Raw genomic sequence first — 19,974 nt, 5'->3', positions numbered from 1 at the left:
AAGTAATGTACGTGAACCAGTACTTCAGCATTATTAACTGCAGCTGTTCAGAGAAGGAATGAGTCTTGATATTGACAGCGAGGAAGTGAATTATTACATGGGGGGACAATTCTTAGGAATAGAGTCTGAAAAGAGCTGCAGCCAAATTAGACAGTGACTCATCTCTGAGAATGCAGACAATATAAATCATAAACAAGATAGTATGGGAAGGAAATTGATGGATATCAAAGTTGTAGAGGCCACCTGAAGTCTTAAATCCGACTGATTCATTCATATTTAAATTTCATTTCACATTGTAGCTGTTGCTGCTATCCATTCTCTGGAGAGGGATTTGGGGGCCTATTTCATATGAAATACTGCACTGAAAATGAAATGCAGTTCAGAGGCTCCCATCCACCAATTTATGTTGGATATTCTGGTTTTGCTTAGTTTCAGTGGTAATACCTAATTTTCCATTTTCTGTGAATGAAGTGCAGAAACCTAAGTCACTTCTTTCTAACTATCTTCAAGAAATTTCTAATAAAAGCTATGTTAACAGATTTTCCAAGAATCCAAGATTTTCCAAGATTTTTCCAAGCAACAGGTGTTGTGATCCAAAGCACTGCTGCAAATTATGCACTCATTTATTGCAGGGTATACATGGTGGTAAGCATTCAGTTTCTTAAGCTCATCTAAGGGCAGAATTGAGACCAAAGGATTGAAAATATGCTGCAGAAATCGTTTAAATAATCAGAAAGAAAGATTGTAACTTAGACACTATTAAGGAATGATCTTTTTTGGCAGGTGGTCGGACCCTGCAGATCCTAAGTGCACAGGAGGACAATGCTGGGAGATACACCTGCATAGCCACAAATGAGGCTGGAGAAACTTTGAAACACTATGAAGTGAAAGTATACAGTAAGGAGACACTTCCAATATAATTTTTTTTGTTTGCATTCTTCCATTTTTTTCAGTGTGTTACCTATCCTGGTGCACAAAGGGATTTCTGTTAGTGGTTTTGTTTACCAAACATCTGCATTAGCTCATGACATTGCTTGAAGAAAGGTACTGGAAAAGTTTGCTGTTGCATCCTTTACAAGTGCTGGTGTAGGGCCAAGAATCTTTGTACCACACAGGGGAAGACATTTAAGAAATGATGAACTTCAGTTTCTTTTGAAATGTTTTTGGTCATGATTTTCAAATCAGGCAAATGCAGCACAGTAGATGTGAGCAGAGAATCTCGTGAGTACTGAAACTCTTTTAGAAGAAAAGGAGGGGAGGGGAGCCCTAACATCTAATGGAAAACTTTCTTGAGTAAGGTAAAACAGGAGGATACTATTTTTATATCTTCCCGTAAAAGACCATATGCACAAAAGCTTTCCCATTCAAGCTTTCCTGTCAGCACATTGTCCTTTGGGCATCTGTGCCTAATATTCTATTTTAATGCTCAAACTCTTCATTATGGGCTCAGTCAAGCATAGTTTCTCATCTCTCTCTCTTTTTTAATTTGCTAACCTTTCAGTCTGAATTGGAGTTTGGTTTGCTCCTTCACAGTAACCATACTGTTATTTTAATTACACAAAGTTCTTAATAAGGCCCCATTGGACTAGGAATAACGAGAAGAGAGTTCGTAATTGAAGTATGACTATATAGCACCCCCCTGACCCAGCCCCCTGTCACTGCCATTGCAACTGTCAGCTATTACGGTACTGTAAGCATTAGGGAGAATTTAAGATATCACATTAAAAAATAAAATAGAAAAATTTTGAAAGCATTTAAAATAATTTCAGAGGTATTATGAGACCAGGCTGGGGGGTTGTTTAAGAATTTTGAAATGTTCTGTTTTCATTCTGATTCAGAAGGAAACAAGATTTTGCAACGTTGGGGTTTCAATGGAATGGAAATTTTGAGTTTTAACCAGCTACTCTGAGAGTGGACTTTGGTTCAGACATATGGTTCTGAGAATATTGGTTTCCATTAAAATGCTTTTTAATGACTGCAGTACACTGAACTTTGTAGAATTTAAGCCAAATGCATAATAAAGTGCTATAGCTAGGTAAGGCTATAGTAGGTTTGCATGTCTACAAATGTTGAACACGGCTGAACTATATTAGCTGAGCTGTGGGAAAGAGCCAGATTATATGGGGAATGCACTTGGTGTTCCCAGGGTTATTGTCTGGGTTTTCCCTTTGTCCAGCTAGTTTTGAAATTCTGCATAAGACAGTATCTCAGGAAGGTCTCTCTCACTCCCTTTGTTTTTGTGTGCAGTTCCGCCCACCATTAACAAGGGGGATAGCTCAGGGATGGGTCTCTCCCCTAAAGAAGTGAAGATCAAAGTAAACCACAGCCTTACCCTGGAGTGTGAAGCGCATGCCATTCCTGCTGCTGCAATCAGCTGGTACAAGGATGGACAGGCCAGTGACTACTTTAATTCCTTCTAATGGGTGGATTTCCTACAGAAACAACTGCATATTCATTACCGCTACTAATGAACATTCATGTAGTGCAGCAGGCTCGCTTGCACTGCTAAAGTCAGTAGGAAGTCATCTTCCCCTGTCTCCTGCTGGCAGAATCACCCCTTGAATCTCTTAGGATGCTTGCTGCAGGTCAGATCTCTGCAAATTGACCCTCGTTTCTTTGTGGGTGCCCGGCAGTACAACTGAGACATCAGCCATGGGGTTTCCAGGGCCTACTGCTGGCCTGTGCTTTAAAGAGGGAGGGCTCTACCTAGAAGTAGCGTCCCGTGGTATTACCACATCGCTTTGCCATCATTTGCATTCCCCAAAGGCCTTTGTGCAGAATGGCCCCATGCTTGGTTCCTCTAACTGCTGCCCTTGCAGAAGTTGCAGAGAGCCTCCCACTTGGTTCTGGCAGAGTGTGCAAAGCCACAAAAGCATCTGGATCCTCTGCGAGGGGGAATGAGGCGTGGTTCCTGCCACACGCAGCCTTTGCAGCAGCATCGGTCTGGAGGAGAAGCAGTTTTGAAGGGCGATGCCACAGAATCGTACTGATGTGTAACCTACTGGGAGTTGCTATAAATAACAAAGAAACAGTGCAACTCTTGTGTAAGGAAGGAGAACATAACAGCTCTCGCTTTAACTGTTGTTGGCAGGGCACATATGTGGCAGACTTCTGCATCTCTGCAGCTGGACAAGCTCTTGCTGGATTTATGGAGCATGCAGAAACAACCTGGAGTCACAAGAGAGACTGTGTATACACTCTCTGCTTGCTTTGAGCATATGCTGTAATTCTAGGCCCTCCTGGGCATACTGATTATATTGCCAATGAGAATTGAAAGGGCCTCAAAGAAGGACAGTGGCTATAAGCAGCTTACTGCCATTGTCAGAGCACTGACATCCAGCAGCTTTTTCTTGCTGTGCCCCTGGGAAAATGGCTTTCATTCACATCCGTGGACTGAACTGTCCCTTGAAGGCCATGAATTAGGTCACTCCCTAATGTGTTCCATTTTTGTTATTGAGAGATGTAGGTTATATTGCTGTAGTCTGTGTTGTCATGTGTGATGTAACTTGTAGGTACAGTAACATCTAATCCTGTGCATGTCTACTACATCAGTTTTATGTTCACACCATGTCCTTGCTGGGCAGCAGATCGTAGTGGTTGTGTGACTGTAGGATGAGTTAGATCAGGTTGTAAAACTCACAGAGAACTGTTCTCCAAGTGTAGGTTTTCGATCAGCTCATCAGCTTGGCCAGTGACTTCATGGGTTGAGTCAGCCTGCTTTAATCAGATGCCGTAAGAGCACTTGCCAGACAAGGGTGGCATTGCTCCTTTCAGCAGCAGCTAGCAGACAGGGTTAGGTGTGGTGTAAAACAACATCCCCTTGGGAGACCAGCTACCAATATCAGAAAGGTGGAAATACACAGTGTCTGACAAAGATGAAAAGCAAAACTGTCTTCAGTGTTACGGGCTTGGGGCTTGAGTAGAGTTACTCCGGGAGGAAGAGCTTTTGGGCTGAGGGAATGAAGGAGGAGAGCTGGGCTTGCCGCTGTCACGCAAAGCATTCCTTCCCCTGCACCACCTGTGGCCAGGGATGCCAGCCCAGGAGCACCTGGCTCAGGACTGCACCCCAAGCGATGTCCTAAGCTACTGCTTCCCTTGCAAGAATTGAAAGTGGGCCTTGCTGGCAGCATGACCAAAAATTGAAGGATGTTCGGTTGTCAGTGCTATCAAAACAGAGGAAATATTTAAAAAAAAAAAAAAAAAAAAAGAAAAAAAAAGTTCTTATTCCCAGTATACTGCCTTAGGAAGGATTTTGAAACAATCAGAATTTGACCAAGAGAGATGATGTCATACTGCTACCACAAGTATGGCTATTCCTAATTTATGATTTCCATATTATTAATTTATGTGTTAAAAATACATTACAGCCTCTTAAACCAGATGATCATGTCATTATCCAAGCCAGTGGCCATTTTCTGCAGATTAAAGAGGCTCAAGTATCAGACACTGGTCGTTACACTTGTTTGGCATCCAACATTGCTGGAGAGGATGAAGTGGAATTTGATGTAAATATACAAGGTAAACAGAATTCAAATAATAAAATTCCTATTTTTTGGTAGTCTAAGCCTCCTTATTTATGTTCTGGAATGTTGGAATTCTTTATAATTTTTGTATCATTTAGCCCTTCTTGGTCTATTCTAATACTCTTGTGTTCTGTGTGATTTCTATTGCATATATATTTAGTTCATCTTTAAGAAATACAGTATTTGATTCTTCTTTCTTTCACATGTTGTGACATGGAGTGTGTCTAAAATCAGTGGAATGCTGTCATAGATCTACTCTTCCTCTACCTTACATGAAAAAGTTTTAATTTAGCTTAAACTAAGAGGTCGTATTTTATTAACTGTATCAGGTAGTACTTGGAGGCTCCAGGCATAAGCACCCAGTTGGCCTACACGTTGTGTAAATACAAGAAGACATTCATTAGTCATTTCTGAAATTTTAAACAAAATTAGAATTTGATTGAAAGCAGATAGTTTGCTATTTAAATAATTATTGTTAATCAATACCCTCTGTGTCTTGTTATCAGGTCCTCTTACATTGTTATTTATTAGCCTCCAGAAAACATTCAGTAGATTGGTCAATTTTTTGTTCTGTTGAAAAGTACTAGAATTATCCTGGCTAATCTAAATGGGGGGAGGTTAATTTAATAAACTTAATTTTACTTACTGCTATTTAACAATTACAGTATGTTTTGTATCTCTTGACTTCATAACTAGTTGTTTCCACTGTAAAATTATCTTTTTTTTTTCCTTCTCAATCATAGTTCCTCCTAGTTTCCAAAAGCCTTATAAAGGATGGGAAACTGGTAACATGGTGGATACAGGAAGAGGTGGAGAAAATAAAGATGTGATTGTCAACAATCCCCTGTCACTGTACTGTGAGACTAATGCTGTTCCTCCTCCAGTTCTTACATGGTATAAAGATGGCTATCCTCTGAGCTCTAGTGATAAAGTACTAATACTACCTGGTGAGTATTAAAATATGTCATACTAGGACCTTAAGAAATGGTGTTTGGTACTACCATACAAATGCTACTACTAACTTTTCTCCTTGAAAACATTGCATTAATTTTCTTTTCAGGCTTTCTCGACTGGAGAAATTTCTTTCCAGTGATCAGATTTAAGCAAACTGTTACCTTTTTTGATTTAAAATGCAGAAATGGTGAGGATGTGAGCACTGTTGAAAAATGAAATACAACAATATCTACTTTCTGATGTATTTCTGATTTATTTCCTTAATATGTTTTGCTTTGACAAAATTACAATTAAAGTAGAAAAGCCTCTCAACCAGGGATAGAGACATGGAAATATTACAGTAGCAAAATCACCATGAGCTTCTACTTAGGCAAAAGAGAGAGAGGAGCTAATAATTGGAAGCAGGGACATGTGGCCTGGGAAGAGTACAGGGATGCTGTCTGGATGTGCAGGGATGGGATCAGGAAAGCCAAGGCACAGATGGACCTGAACTTGGCAAGGGATGTGAAGAACAAGAAGGGATTCTATAGGTACATCGTCCAGAAATGAAAGGACAAGGAGAGTGTACCCCCTCTGATAAAAGAGAAGGGAGAACTGGTAACAAAAGACATGGAGAAGGCTGAAGTACTCAACACCTTCTTTGCCTCAGTCTTCCCTGCCAGTCAGGCTTCCCATGTCTCTTGTTTCCCTGAACCTCTATGCACGGGCTAGGGGAGCACAGTCCCTCCCACTGTAAGCAAAGAGCAGGTTTGAGACCACCTGATGAAAATGAACAGCTACAAGTCCATGGAGCCCAGTGCCATGCACCCCAGGGTCCTAAGGGAATTGGCTGATGGAGTTGCCAAGCCTCTCTCCATCCTATTTGAAAAGTCCTGGCAGTCAGGGGAAGTCCCTGCTGACTGGAGAAATCACTCCTGTTTTTAAAAAGAGTAGAAAGGAAGACCACTGAGCTTCACCTCTGTGCCTGGGAAGATCGTGGAACAGATCCTCCTGGAAGCAGTGTCAAGGCACGTGGAGGGCAAGGAGGTGATCCGGAACAGCCAGCATGGCTTCACCAAGGGTAAATCGTGCCTGACCAGTCTGGTGGCCTTCTCTGATGGAGTGACTGCATCAGTTGACAAGGGAAGATCGACCGATGTCATCTACCTGGACATCTGCAAGGCTTTTGACATGGCCCAACATGACATCCTGGTCTCCAAATTGGATAGAGATGGACTTGATGGGTGGGCCATTCAGTGGGCAAGAAATTGGCTTGAAGGTCACACCCAGAGAGTGGTGGCCAATGGCTCCATGTCCAGGTAGAGGCCAGTGGTGAATGGTGTCCCTCAGGGGTCTGTCTTGAGACCAGTACTGTTTAATATCTTTATCAATGACATAGACAGTGGGATCGAGTGCACCCTCAGCAAGTTTGCAGACGACACTAAGCTGAGTGGTACGGTTGATACAACAGAAGAAAGAAATGCCATCCAGAGGAACCTGAACAAGCTTGAGAAGTGGGCCCACATGAACCTGATGAGGTTCTAAATTCCAAGTGCAAGGTACTGCACCTGGGTCAGGGCAATCCTGAACATGAACATTGGCTGTGAGAAGAACTCACTGAGAGCAGCCCTGCAGAGAAGGACTTGGGGGTTCTGGTGGATGAAAAGCTCGACATGAGCCAGCAGTGCATGCCTGCAGCCCAGAAGGGCAACTGCATCCTGGGCTGCACCAACAGAGGTGTGACCAGCAGGTCGAGGGAGGTGACTGTCCCCCTCTGCTCTGCCCTTGTGAGGCCCCACCTGGAGTCCTGCATCCAGGTCTGGGACCCCCAGCACAAGAAGGATGTGGGGCTGTTAAAGCGTGTCCAAAGGAGGCCACAAGGATGCTCAGAGGACGGAACAGCTCTCCTACAAAGAAAGGCTGAGAGAGCTGGGGATGTTCGGCCTGGAGAAGAGAAGACTCTGGGGTGACCTCATTGCAGCTTTTCAGTACTTGAAGTGGGCTTATAAAAAAGATGGAGAGTAACTCTTTGCTCAGGCAGATAATGACAGGACAAGGGGGAATGATTTTAAAGTGGAAGAGGAGAGATTTAGGTGAAGTGTTAGGAGGAAATTCTTTACTCAGAGGGTGGTGAGGCACTGGAACAGGTTGACCAGAGAGGCTGTGGATGCCCCATCCCTGGAGGTGTTCAAGGCCAGGCTGGATGGGGCTTTGAGCAACCTGATCTAGTGGGTGGTATCCCTGCCCATGGCAGGGGGGTTAAAATGAGATGATCTTTAAGGTCCCTTCCAACCTGAGCCATTCTGTGATATAATTCCATGATATGATAATGCTGAGTACAAAAAGGAAGGTCTTTCTGTGCAGAGGATGATTTTGGGTAGTGTCTGTGAAGAAGCGCAGTGCTAGAGATAACGTCTGGCTGTGAGTTACGGAAGAACATTATTCTTTCCTGTGGAATCAATTACTCTTTTCTAACATATCAGTATGAACATTCCTGAATTTAAAGTATCTGCCAGTACAGAAAGTAGCTCGGAAATAAAAGTCTTTAGTTACTTATAATCCAGAACAAATGCTGACCATTCATAATTTTGCCTGCTCAGGTCTCTAGTGAAATGTGGTGTGGAAATGATGGAAATGGCATGATTTTACATTTAAATCTTAAGTGTATTTATCTTCCAGGAGGCCGAGTGTTACAGATTCCACGGGTACAGGCTGAAGATGCAGGAAGATACATGTGTGTGGCAGTAAATGAAGCTGGGGAGGATTCCATTCATTACGATGTCCGCGTGCTCTGTGAGCTTTCCTGCTTTTCTTTTTTTAAAATGTTTACATAAGTTTCTAGAGTTTTGTAGAAATATACAGAATTAGATGAAAACAGTGGTCATATTGTTAGTTCTGGATGTTTTTCAATTATTGTTACAGGAACTCAATTGCATTAGGCCAAGCATGCTTCACTTCACTGTAAAGAAAAGTGTATGTAGAAGTCCTGGTTTTATCTTGGTATCTCTTATTTTCTATCCAGTTTCCAGTTCAAAAATCTGACTTGTTCTAGACTTTTCTCTCCCCTGATTTTCATCATGATTTTCTAAAATATCTGCAAAACTCCCAAAGTCAGAAGGGAATTGATGATTCAGATCCACCATTGCATGCCTGTAGAGTCCATTTGTATGACTGATTTACAAATATTACACAAAAATCTTGTGTAATATTTATATGTTGCTTGTATTGCCTCTTGATGTAATCAAGGTTTTTGTCTTTATTTCTATTTCTATATCTATCACTGAAAGCACTGAGTTATTGTTAGGAAGAGGGGCCTGCCTTGGGAATCCTGCTTTGTTCTGGCAGCAAAGAACTTAACAGATTGGCTGGAAAATGAGTTTCCCCTCCTCTTTATGGTTGCTGTGAATAAGTGTAGCTCTCCTGCAGTCCCTTGAGTTATACTGATTCTTTCGAGCTGAACTACTCTTGGGATTTTATTATCTTTCACTGTAGTCACTGAAGATTTACCTGTTTCCTTCTGCAAACCAATTCTCTGACATCTTAAGAAAAATACCTGTGGGACATGCTAAATCACAGTATTCTTACAATGTTTTGCTCTTTTCCAGTACCACCATCCATCAGTGGAGCTGATGGTGATCTGCCTGAAGAAGTGACGGTACTTGTGAACAAGGTTGCAGTGATGGACTGTGTCGCAAGTGGCAGCCCTTCTCCAAGTATTACCTGGGAGAAGGATGGCCACCTTCTGGCAGAAGATGACAAACCCACATTTTTATCCAATGGAAGAAGATTGCAGGTAGCTCTAAGTGAAGAACGTGGAGAACTTTTTTAGCATCACAAACAAAAATCACCTGTAAAGACAAATCTGTTCAGATTTGTTGAATATGTGATTATGGATTATTTTTTTTTTAATGAGGTGCTGAAAACCTAAGGAGTTTCTTTCCCTTGTCCCTGTCCCTGAGCTGCTTATTCCCATTCCTCTGTAGCTCCCTCAGTTGTACTGACCCAACTGTTTGTGGTGTCATGCTGTGAACCACATCAATGAAATCACTTGGTTTAAAATAACATTGATTTTTGTGGAGAACAACATAGTGTTGTCATCTTTATCCAAGTGTTTAATTGTGTTAAACAATTAACACGTGTTAAACTAATTAATAATTGTGTTAAATTAATGGTGTTTAATTATTGTGAAATTTACTGTTTTTTTAAAGTGTATTCTGAAGAACCGCTCCCTTCCTATCAGTAGATGAAATTGAATCAAACTATTAAAACAGTTAGAAAGCTGAGCTTAATTCTCTCTATTTTCATAGCATGATCTAGGAATGTAATATAAAATGTAAAAGCCATATGGAATATTAAGATTTTTACTTAAATTATTTTGTCAGTATTAGTTTTGTTATTAATTTTGAACAAACTTAATGGGAAAGGTACTACAGTGACCTTTCTGGAAGTTTGAGATGCACAGTTTTGCAGAAGAGATTCTGAAAGGAGTAGCATCAGTGAAGTATCATCAGTTTTCAGACAGACTTCTTCATAACACTACAAAGGCATTAGCCAAAAAATACAAATCAAACAAACAAACCTGTAGACTTGTAAGCCCCAAAGACCCTTGGGGTCTCTGGGGAGACCCCAAAACTTGATGTTCTGACAATAAGTTGTCTTATATATATTATTTCAACAACAGTCTTCTTCTTTCTCTTAGATTTTGAATTCCCAAATAACAGATACTGGCAGGTATGTCTGTGTTGTGGAAAACATAGCTGGAAGTGCCAAGAAGTATTTTAACCTAAATGTTCATGGTAAGTATAATAATCCATAATTTGATTATTATTTTTTTTTTCCAAATGTTAGTTCAATCTGAATGTTTTAGCAGAGCATTTAGGTACATTCTTAGCTTTGTGTGTGTAAGTCACCATATTGGGTGTAATGGAAATTCTCATGTACTAGAAATTAAATACAAGTTTGTAGTACCTTGGCAGTGCATGGCTTTTGCTACCCCATCTTTATAGGTGGAAATTGTTATTGTGTGTGTATATTATGTAGGTGTTGCTAAGCCCTATGATCATGAATTACAAACAGGTTGAATAACAGCCTGTTTTCATTTGTTTAAGAAGAGCATTTTTCAAGAAAGTTATGATTAGAAACATTAACCAAAGAGATAAAGCATTGTAAAACCTTACGTATTCTTCTGTTTCCTCTTTTAAGATTCCTTTATATTCTTTTTTATTGCTGTTGAGTTAGAGCAAGGTTAAAATAAATTTATGCCTTTGGTGTCACTGGTCTAAAACAAATATAATCAAGAAATTAAAACATTTTCCATTATTTTAAAAATGTTTCTCTACCACCTTCCCTAACCTTTTCTGATAAGTCCAGAAAATCATGTTAGTTCTAATTAACATTTCAGAGTTAACCGTAACTTCCCCTTTTATTTCTGCTCACTCTTCATCCCACCACTTTAACGTCTCCATTCCAAACTGAAGATCAAATAACCATTACTCCCACAAAGTCAGCAGCACAATTGCATTTTGAAACCTACCAAGGAATACTGGCAACTAAATTTTTTATCTGCTTTCACAGTACACTTTAGAGACATAGAATCATAGGATGTTCTGAGTTGGAATGGACTTTTAAAGATCATCTATTCTAGCCTCTGGAGTCTTCTACATATGATAAGGATCATTTCTTGTATCTTTGTTAGCTAGCTAATCTTACAGTTACATACTAGATAGAAGACAAGTGCAGTCTTCTCTGTCTTATTTGAGTGTAGTCCCATAATCCAAGACATCTGATGATTTAGGTTATAACGTACAGAAGATAAAAATCTTGCAGCAAATTTACATACTAAATGAAACAAATTATAGCGCTTTTTTCAATTCAGTGATTCAATTAGCCAAAAAATAGTGTTATCATGGAAAGAATTTGCCCCTATTCTCTGAGAGGTTCTTTTCTTTCAGTGGAGTATACCCAGATTTCCTGATGCTTGAGCTTTGTTTTTAAATTAAAAAAATTTGCTTTTCTTGACATTTGTGTTCTAACTTAAACTTCTTGTTTTTAAAATATTTGTTTATAATGACCATAGTCTAATAGTGTAGTTTTAAAATAAATATTTGTATGAAGCTTCTTTGCATTCTAGCTCAGCAATATTACTAATTTGGGGCTATTAATCTTGAATGCAATTTCATTTGAAAAATTAGACTAATGCTGTTAAGAAAGGACCACCCAAGGTGAAGCACTGATGAAAGTGTATTATCGTTAAGCAGCATGATCTTTGTTTTGCCAGCATCAGAAAAAAAGTGATTTTTCCAGCATTTTTATGTTTTTAATATAACTGCTTTTATAAAATTAAATAAAGTGTTAAAAATCATCTTTAATAAGTTGAAAAATTCTTTTCTTACCTCCAAGATGAGTAATAAAACCTTAAAAATAAAATTAAACCTTAACAACCCTGAAAATAAGCATCTGCTTTTAAAAATCTCTATCTCTAACAAATGATAAACAGGTCATTTTTTACGCTGAATGCTACAATTGAGCCCATTACTGCATCTTTATACACACAAAAATACTTCTGCATATGTGCATTACCTACGGTGCATTTATGGGTGCTTTGCTCACACAGTAGAAGCCTGCAGAATTTGAAGTGCAGTTTAAGCAAAATTCATTAAAAGATAACTTAGATTTGGCCCTTTTTATTTAGTTGTCCACTGTCTTGCACTGCCAATAATCACATCTGTGGGAAAGTAACTGTAAAAGGAAATAAATGTAAATATCTATAAAATGTCATCAGATCAGAATTCTCCACTAATTTTAGTGAACTGTTTTATACTCATTATCAGGGAAATAACCCTCAGATATTCCATGCTGAAAAATATGGAATGAACTCTCCCATTTCCATCGACTCCTCTTGTTTCTGTTGTGCCACAGAGGAGCAATAAACTTGGCTTAATGACTGCTTTGTGTCATTCAAATGACAGAAAGCAGCTGGAGTATTTCTGGTGGGTATGGTCCAAAATACTTTAACATTTCTGTCTTTGAAGAAGAGGATTCCATGTGTACTTTGGAATGATTTTTCCACCCAATTGAGCCAAGAACATGCTTTTGCTTTCCTCTTAAGTGTTTTATATATCCACACTGCAAAAACGTGGAAACTAAAACTTGGGGTTTATTAAAAGGAAAAGATTTACAGTTATTTCTTTTTAAATAGTTATTGTAGAAAGGTCAAATGTCTAAATAGTCTTCTCTTTAAAAGCACTGGGACTTGGAAGCTTAAAAATGCACCCCTATGAGCAATGCATGTGTGTCAGAATTTTAAACTGCTTAGCTCACTATTACACAACAGGTTTGTCTGGTTAAAAAAAGTGCTCTGGTTCTCTAGAATGGGAAAATAGTCTATTTCGGAAAGAACAGGAAAAATACAATATCAGCAAGAAATGATGCTTAACCCTCTTAGATATCCTGACAAAGTAAAATTTGTCCTGCCTTACGTAACAAACGTTCTGTGAGTACAGTCTTTTAAAAATTCAGAATACTTTGATCAGGAATTGTAGGATCTTTTAGAGGTCACTGAACTTTACCAAATTCCACGCAGAGAAGAATTGTAGATGAAATTGTTTCCAGATACATCCAAAAAGCAGAGGATCCATTCACAAAGTGTGAAAGATTTTTGCTACTTTGCCCTTTGGCAAAGCTCAGCAATTCAGCTTTATTTTAGTAGATCAGGATCTTGCAGAATATTGTTTGCTGATGCTGTGAAAGACACTATTAATGTATTTCTCTCTGCAGTTCCTCCAAATGTTGTTGGTACTAATCCTGAGAATTTGACCGTGGTCGTGAATAATTTCATCTCTCTGACTTGTGAGGTCACTGGCTTTCCACCTCCTGATCTCAGCTGGCTCAAGAATGGAAAACCTATCAATTTGAATGCTAACACTTTTATTGTGCCTGGTGAGGAATCTCAGCTATTTCTACAGCCTTTGTACTGGACTTCTGTCTGTTTTGTGTTGATAAGGGTGACAGCCACTTATGGAGCTAGTATATTCTTAGTATTGCTCCAGTGAGTAGAGAAGACACTTGGCCTATTGTGTTTTTAAAGTATTTAATAATGTCTTGGCTGTTGGATGGGTTCACTTCTAAGGAGAACTAGCTCTGACTGAAAGCACTGAAATAAGCTGTGTGAAAAAGACTGTTGGGCAAGTCACGTAAAACAGAGGTCCTCTGATAGAGGTATTGATTAAAATTGAGTCACTTTGATTCACCTTGCAAAGAAATGATCAGAAATAGTGATGGAGGCTGGGATTAGTTCTGCTGGCTTAGATGACAAAAATTAGCAACCCTCCCATTACTTCCATGGGAAACAGGGTGAACCCTTAGTGATTGCTGAATCAAGGAAGAAATCCTTGTATCTGCTATCTCCTTACCCATTCAAAGTTCCTCACTCAATGAGATGAGTGAGTGTCTGTGTCGTTTCTGCTCCTGCTGCTTATCTTCAGTCCAGAATATCTAGTGCAGATCACTTGCTGTGGTGCTCAGTCCTGTCCTGCAGCTATTACTTGGCTGGGGGCTGTGTTAACAGCATAGACTAAAGTGCAGACTTGGAACTTGCTTAATGGCAGCAGAGGCATATATGCAGTTTAGTAATCCAGGTGCAGGCAGTAGCTTCACAAATGGAGACGATATATAGGGGATAAAGGGTAGGATAGTGACAGAGCTTGGGGAAAAGAGTATAGTCAAGTTAGCAGAGAGGGTTTAGCAACCATGAAATAAAGAGGCCTTAAAGGTGTGTTAGTGGTCCAAACTTACAGTTAACAGCACCAGTGAAAGACCCTAAAATTTTCTTTGATTTTTTTATGGATTAATGAACCACAAAAAACAGTGGCAATTGCGTACATTTTTGAATCTGAGGTTAATTTGGTGCCTGTGCTCAGTCTGTCGGACACAGTCTGTTGTCAATTCTGTTGTATTTGAAATTGATACCATAACCGCAGAATAAATATCAACACTTCTCTTTTTACTTCAGGTGCTCGGACTCTGCAGATCCCTCGAGCCAAACTATCAGATGATGGTGAATATACTTGTGTTGCCAGAAACCAAGCTGGGGAAAGTCAGAAGAGGAGCTTCCTAACTGTCCTTGGTTTGTTTTCAGTTTTACTATTTTCCTAAGATAATATCTATTGCTTAGAAAATGCAGGTTTTTCTTAGGTTGTTTTTTGCCCTCTCACAAAACAAAGACAGAAATAACTCTGAGCTTCTTCTACAGTCCCCCCAAGCATCAAAGACCATAGTGGAACCTCACTGACAGTGCTCAACGTGAGAGTGGGCACCCCGGTGATGTTAGAGTGTGAATCCAATGCTATCCCACCACCAGTCATCACCTGGTACAAGAACAGGCGTATAATTTCAGAGTCTGCAAATGTGGAGATCTTAGCAGATGGGCAAACATTACGAATCAAGGGTGCGGAGGTAGGTCAGGCTTGTGGGATGCTGCATCTGCCACTACTCCACTACTGTTAAGCAATTATTTTGTTCTTTATGGGTGTGTTTTACTAGATGAATGTAGGAGATACATTTGCTGGAGGCCTTTAATTCTGTGAAAAAGATTTTGAGTTGGCAAAAGCTGTTAATATCTCTATACTGTAGCATTAATATAAGATCTACATAATAAGCTGTTTTTGTTTTAAATTATTTTTAAATTTGTTTAAATCTTTATTCTAGGTTTCTGACACTGGCCAGTATGTGTGCAAAGCCATAAATATTGCAGGACAAGATGATAAAAATTTCCATCTTAATGTTTATGGTGAGCATACTCCACACTATCTGCAGTAGTCATTATTATAACGTCATAGATATTGTAGAGCAGATAATTCAAAATCAATTTACAAAAATATTTGGTAAGCAAACTATTCAGACTTCCATTCGATTTGTAGTGCCACCACATATAGAAGGCCCCGAACAAGAGTGGATGAATGAAACAATCGGTAATCCCGTTACCTTTGTGTGTGATGCTACTGGAATTCCTCCACCGAAACTAGCCTGGTTTAAGAATGGAAAACCACTAGGTAACATTCCTTCATGCTCTTTTCTGCTCTTTTTCTCCCTTTGGAGTACTGTTGTGCAATTTGTAGTCTTTTTTGTTTTTGTTCATCTGTCTCTAGGCTGCCTCTTACGTTAAGCGATTGGAATCTTTTTATTTTTTTCTGAAATTTTGATGAAAAATTTTCTCAGGATGTGTTTACTCTTTGTGGCCTGCTTTGGAATGACTACCTGTTTACTTATTTTCAGAAAATTCTGATTCTCTTGAAGTTCATATTTTGTCTGGTGGAAGCAAGCTTCAGATTGCTCGCTCTCAGCTTCTGGACAGTGGGACCTACACATGTATTGCCTCAAATATAGAGGGAAAAGCTCAGAAAATTTATATTCTTTCCATTCAAGGTAAGTCATATGAGTGCAGTGGGCAGAATTGGTTAGTAATTTTTGATTATGACGCTGTATCTGTACTAGAGACACTGAGGTAACATATACGGAGAAGTAGAGAATTTGGACCAGTATTTTTATCATTTGCAACCAGTGGGAAAAAATGGTTAGAAGATTATATAGTTAGTGAGAAATCTGCATGAAAAAGAATATTCTTTACCTCTCATAGTAGGAGAACTTGAAAACTGTCAGGAACTGACACACTCTGTGTTTGCAGCTGATCACATCCTTCCTTCTGCTGAACATTGAAGCTTCACTGGTTAAGTGTGGAACAACACACATACATGGTGTTCCAGAAGCAATAATACCTGTTGCCTTTTTTCCTCATAGCAAACAGAAGGAGATAGAAGAGAAGTACTGGAAGAATTTTCTTATTAAAAAAAAAAAAAATTATTTCCTCAGTCAAAGAAGAAACCCTTACTTGTTAGGGAATTGTATATTTCTTGCCTCCCTATACATCACTCTTATGCTGCAAGCACCTCTGCTTTCCTCTGTTCTTAATGACTCATCCCCATTAATTTCACTAGCCTCCCATGTTCAGTAACACACTGCTTGTACAGCATCTGCAGCTTTCTGCTGTGGTCCCTTTGCAGGCCAGCAGTTGCTGGTTGGGGAAGAGGCACAGGAGCTGTGAGCTGGGTGTGCCAGCAGGTACAGATGTGACAGCTAGCCATTAGCAGGCTACACAGATCCAGTGACTGTTCAAAAGAGCAGTTGTTCTGTGGGGGTGCTAGTTCTTGTGTATCCCTGCCTACATGCCAGTTTACCTCAAGTTTAGGAACTGAATATCAAGCTACTTGGTTGATCTAATTTGACTTAAATTTATTGAAATGCTCAGAACTGACAAGTGGGACTAGACGAGATGGATAGCATGATTGTCATTCGTGTTCTTTAGGAGAACAGACTGAAAATGGCTTGCTGGTTAGGGCGGAGCAAGTGTGTGTCTGTTGATGGGAGTATGATTGTCTTGATGCAGTAGGGCATTTGACTGTGTACTAAGCATATGCTCAAGAGTTAAGCTGGCATTTTGTTGTTACAGTGTATTGTGATGTTGTGTGAACTGGGATTGTCATAACGTTGTTGTTCATGTTAGCCAGAGTTGTTTGAGCAGGTAGCTAGATGTTAAATAAATGGCAAGTATTACATGATTTCTGTAATATTGTAAATGAGTGGGTTTCAGAAATGATTAAAAGGGCTTTGAATTTATCTTCACAGAACTCCCTCTGGAAACAAAGTAATCATATACTTTCTAAACTAATTTTGTGTTGGAGGTACTACAATAATTAGTAATACTACTAAGCTACTGTAGCATTACTTTTTATAGCTTAGATTATGTCTCTTGCTGATGAATGTTCTCTTCCTACCATCCTACATTCCTAGTTCCTCCTAATATTGTTGGCTCTGAAATGCCTAGTGAGGTCGGTGTCCTCCTGGGAGAAAGAATCCAGCTTGTCTGCGATGCTAATGGTGTGCCCATGCCCGTTATGCAATGGCTTAAAGATGGAAAAACAGTTGCCAGTGACGATTTACAAAGAATAAGGCAAGTAAAAATTAGCAGGCACTGAATTATCTTCTTGTATAATTTAAAATATGAAGAGTGTAAAGAGGACCGGAAAGAGGAACCATTCTTTAATTCTAGGTTCCTAAAGTGTGCCTAAAGAGGGTCTGAGTCTTGGTTAGCCAGGTTAAGAACATCATCTCCCTCTTCATCTTTTATCATTCTAGTATACTTTGTTACTACTTTGATTTTTAAAAAATAAAATATGATTATACTGAGATAGATATATCTGTTTTTTTTTTTTCTCCATTAATAAGTTCCCTGAAAGTTCATCAGATTAATTCAGTTTTGTAAAGCTCTGTAAGTTCCATTAAGTTCTTTTGGAGGGGAAAGATCTTGATGCTTTTCATTATGGATTCTTGAAAAACAAATTGGAATTAAATCTTACTGCAAGGTTAAATAGGACATCTCTAAAAAAAGCTTCCTAGCCTATCTCTAATAAATAATAATTTACAGAAAACAGTGGTTCTCTAGTGAAATTCCCAAGAGGATAGAGGGAATTGATTTAAATGTACAAAACTGAATGTTTATTTGCCAGGTCATAGTAATATATAAACAAATTCACCGTGTTTTATGACCTTCCTTGTAGAGTAACTCCAGATGGCAGCACATTAACCATTTTCAGAGCTCTCACTTCTGATACAGGAAAATACACTTGTGTGGCTACTAATCCTGCAGGAGAAGAAGACCAAATTTTCAACTTGAATGTATATGGTGAGTTTTCACAGATGTGAAACTAAAATCTGGTCCATAATCCTATCTTTGTAAGTGCGCTCAAGAGAGGGCCAAGAAATGAATGCCTGTCTTCAGGGTAATACTACATGCACATGTTTCCAATTTCATGTACTGTAGATATCACAGTATGTTACACAGGATGTTCTGTCAATGACAAGATTATTTAACTTGCTGTTAAATGTGTTTTGGGATAAACAGAAATTAGTTCCTTTGGTGTATTTTATAATAGAGGAATTCTGCTTTTGGTGATTTTTTTCTTAAGATTCACTGGGGCCTTATTTACCATGGTGTTTTTTTTTTCTCTTAATCGATCTGCATTAATTCTTGTCAAAGTACATCAGTAAAACCAAAGTAATATGGTAGAACACTAGTTGTTAAAGGTTCCCTCTTCCCTGAGAAATAGATTATTTAGAGTTTAAAAGAAATATGATATAGTTTGGGATGAAATTATTGTTTTCTTACACAAAATGATATAAAGAAGACAGCATGATTCTTCTTTACCATTGTAGTATGTGGATGTTTTATTTTTTGAAAAATAAGATCCTGATGTGCTGTGAGTAGTGTGAAAAAGTTCTGCATAGGAAGCATTTCACAGAGGTGTAAGCATCTGTCCCAGTTATACACTGAGACTCAAAATTAGTTGGAATATGAGTGTGAGAAGAGTAACAAGATGACCTTTAATATAATAAAAAATAATACTGAAAAAAGCACCACATCACATCACTATACAACAGTGGAGACTGTTTTGGTCAATTTGTATTGCCTGAGGCTTGAGCAATAACCAACTTAAGTCATCTTACCATGCAACTGTAATGGTGTGCAATGGGATCCTAAGTCAGCCAGAGCTTGGAGCTGCATGTGCCTGGACCTTCTTTATAAAGTGAGTCCCTTTTTGCCCCCAAGACTTAAAAGGCTTTCAAACTATAAAACCAAACAAAAAGACAGCTAAAAACAATGTTCTGTTAGAATCATGATCCAGAATACTTAACCAGTCATTTTGAAGTTTTCTGTATGTTTTAAAATTGTCAGCCTATACATCTAAAAGTTAATAAGCTAACTTTCCTCCTTCGTGATTCTAGCTTTCATGTTATTTAAGGTTCATTGAAGTAGATACCTTTGGCACTAAACTGCAAAGTCCCATTTGGCCCTGAAGAGGTTCAACCCATTCCCTCTAATGCTTGACCACTTGCTCCCCCCTGCAATGCCATTTTTTCCCCATGAGCTTCAGGCTCTGAGCCCAAAGATCTTGTTTGCCACAGCCAGCACAAATAAGAGGGAGTGTTATAATCATTCTACTGTGCATCTGGTTTTAAATATGCAAGTGAATATTTATTAATGCTCAATATTATTGTTAGAGGTTTTACTGTTAAAAAAATGGGGCCTCTTCTTTCTTAAATGCCTGTGGGACATTAGGTGCAAGATTTCATAGGCTTCCAAGTATGGCAAGATTACATATATGGAATGATTTTAAGAACCAGTCTTAACATCTTCCTTTTCAACATTCACAAAATGTAGTTCCTCCAACAATAACCAATAATAAAGATGAACCAGAGGACCTCACTGCTCTTTTGGACACCTCCATAAATATTGAATGTACTGCTACTGGAACTCCATCTCCACAGATAAACTGGTTAAAGAATGGCCTTCCTCTGTCTGTCTCCTCCCAGATCAGGTTGCTGTCAGCTGGGCAAATTCTAAGGTTGGTTTTCTTTTATTTTAACTTAGCTAGCTGGGTTTTCTGTCTTTTGCTAGCTAGCATTG

The 19,974-nt window shown here is 39.0% G+C and overlaps 1 protein-coding gene across 1 annotated transcript in view; it reads left to right on the top strand.

Moving 5' to 3' along the window:
* HMCN1 (hemicentin 1) overlaps positions 1 to 19,974 on the top strand; it is a 199,482-nt gene that overhangs the window by 133,544 nt on the left and 45,964 nt on the right. Inside the window, 16 exon segments of the mRNA XM_048058996.2 lie at positions 784 to 897; positions 2,248 to 2,393; positions 4,368 to 4,518; positions 5,267 to 5,470; positions 8,136 to 8,249; positions 9,062 to 9,249; positions 10,156 to 10,252; positions 13,233 to 13,394; positions 14,467 to 14,580; positions 14,707 to 14,909; positions 15,162 to 15,243; positions 15,374 to 15,505; positions 15,729 to 15,878; positions 17,301 to 17,460; positions 18,068 to 18,192; positions 19,729 to 19,912. Coding sequence (XP_047914953.2) covers positions 784 to 897; positions 2,248 to 2,393; positions 4,368 to 4,518; positions 5,267 to 5,470; positions 8,136 to 8,249; positions 9,062 to 9,249; positions 10,156 to 10,252; positions 13,233 to 13,394; positions 14,467 to 14,580; positions 14,707 to 14,909; positions 15,162 to 15,243; positions 15,374 to 15,505; positions 15,729 to 15,878; positions 17,301 to 17,460; positions 18,068 to 18,192; positions 19,729 to 19,912 — 2,326 coding nt within the window.

The sequence above is a fragment of the Anser cygnoides genome, chromosome 8 (genome assembly GCF_040182565.1).
Source record: "Anser cygnoides isolate HZ-2024a breed goose chromosome 8, Taihu_goose_T2T_genome, whole genome shotgun sequence".
In the NCBI taxonomy this organism is placed as follows: Eukaryota; Metazoa; Chordata; class Aves; order Anseriformes; family Anatidae; genus Anser; species Anser cygnoides.
The sequence above is the reverse complement of the archived record's forward strand: the minus strand, read 5'-3'. Positions and strand labels throughout refer to the sequence as shown.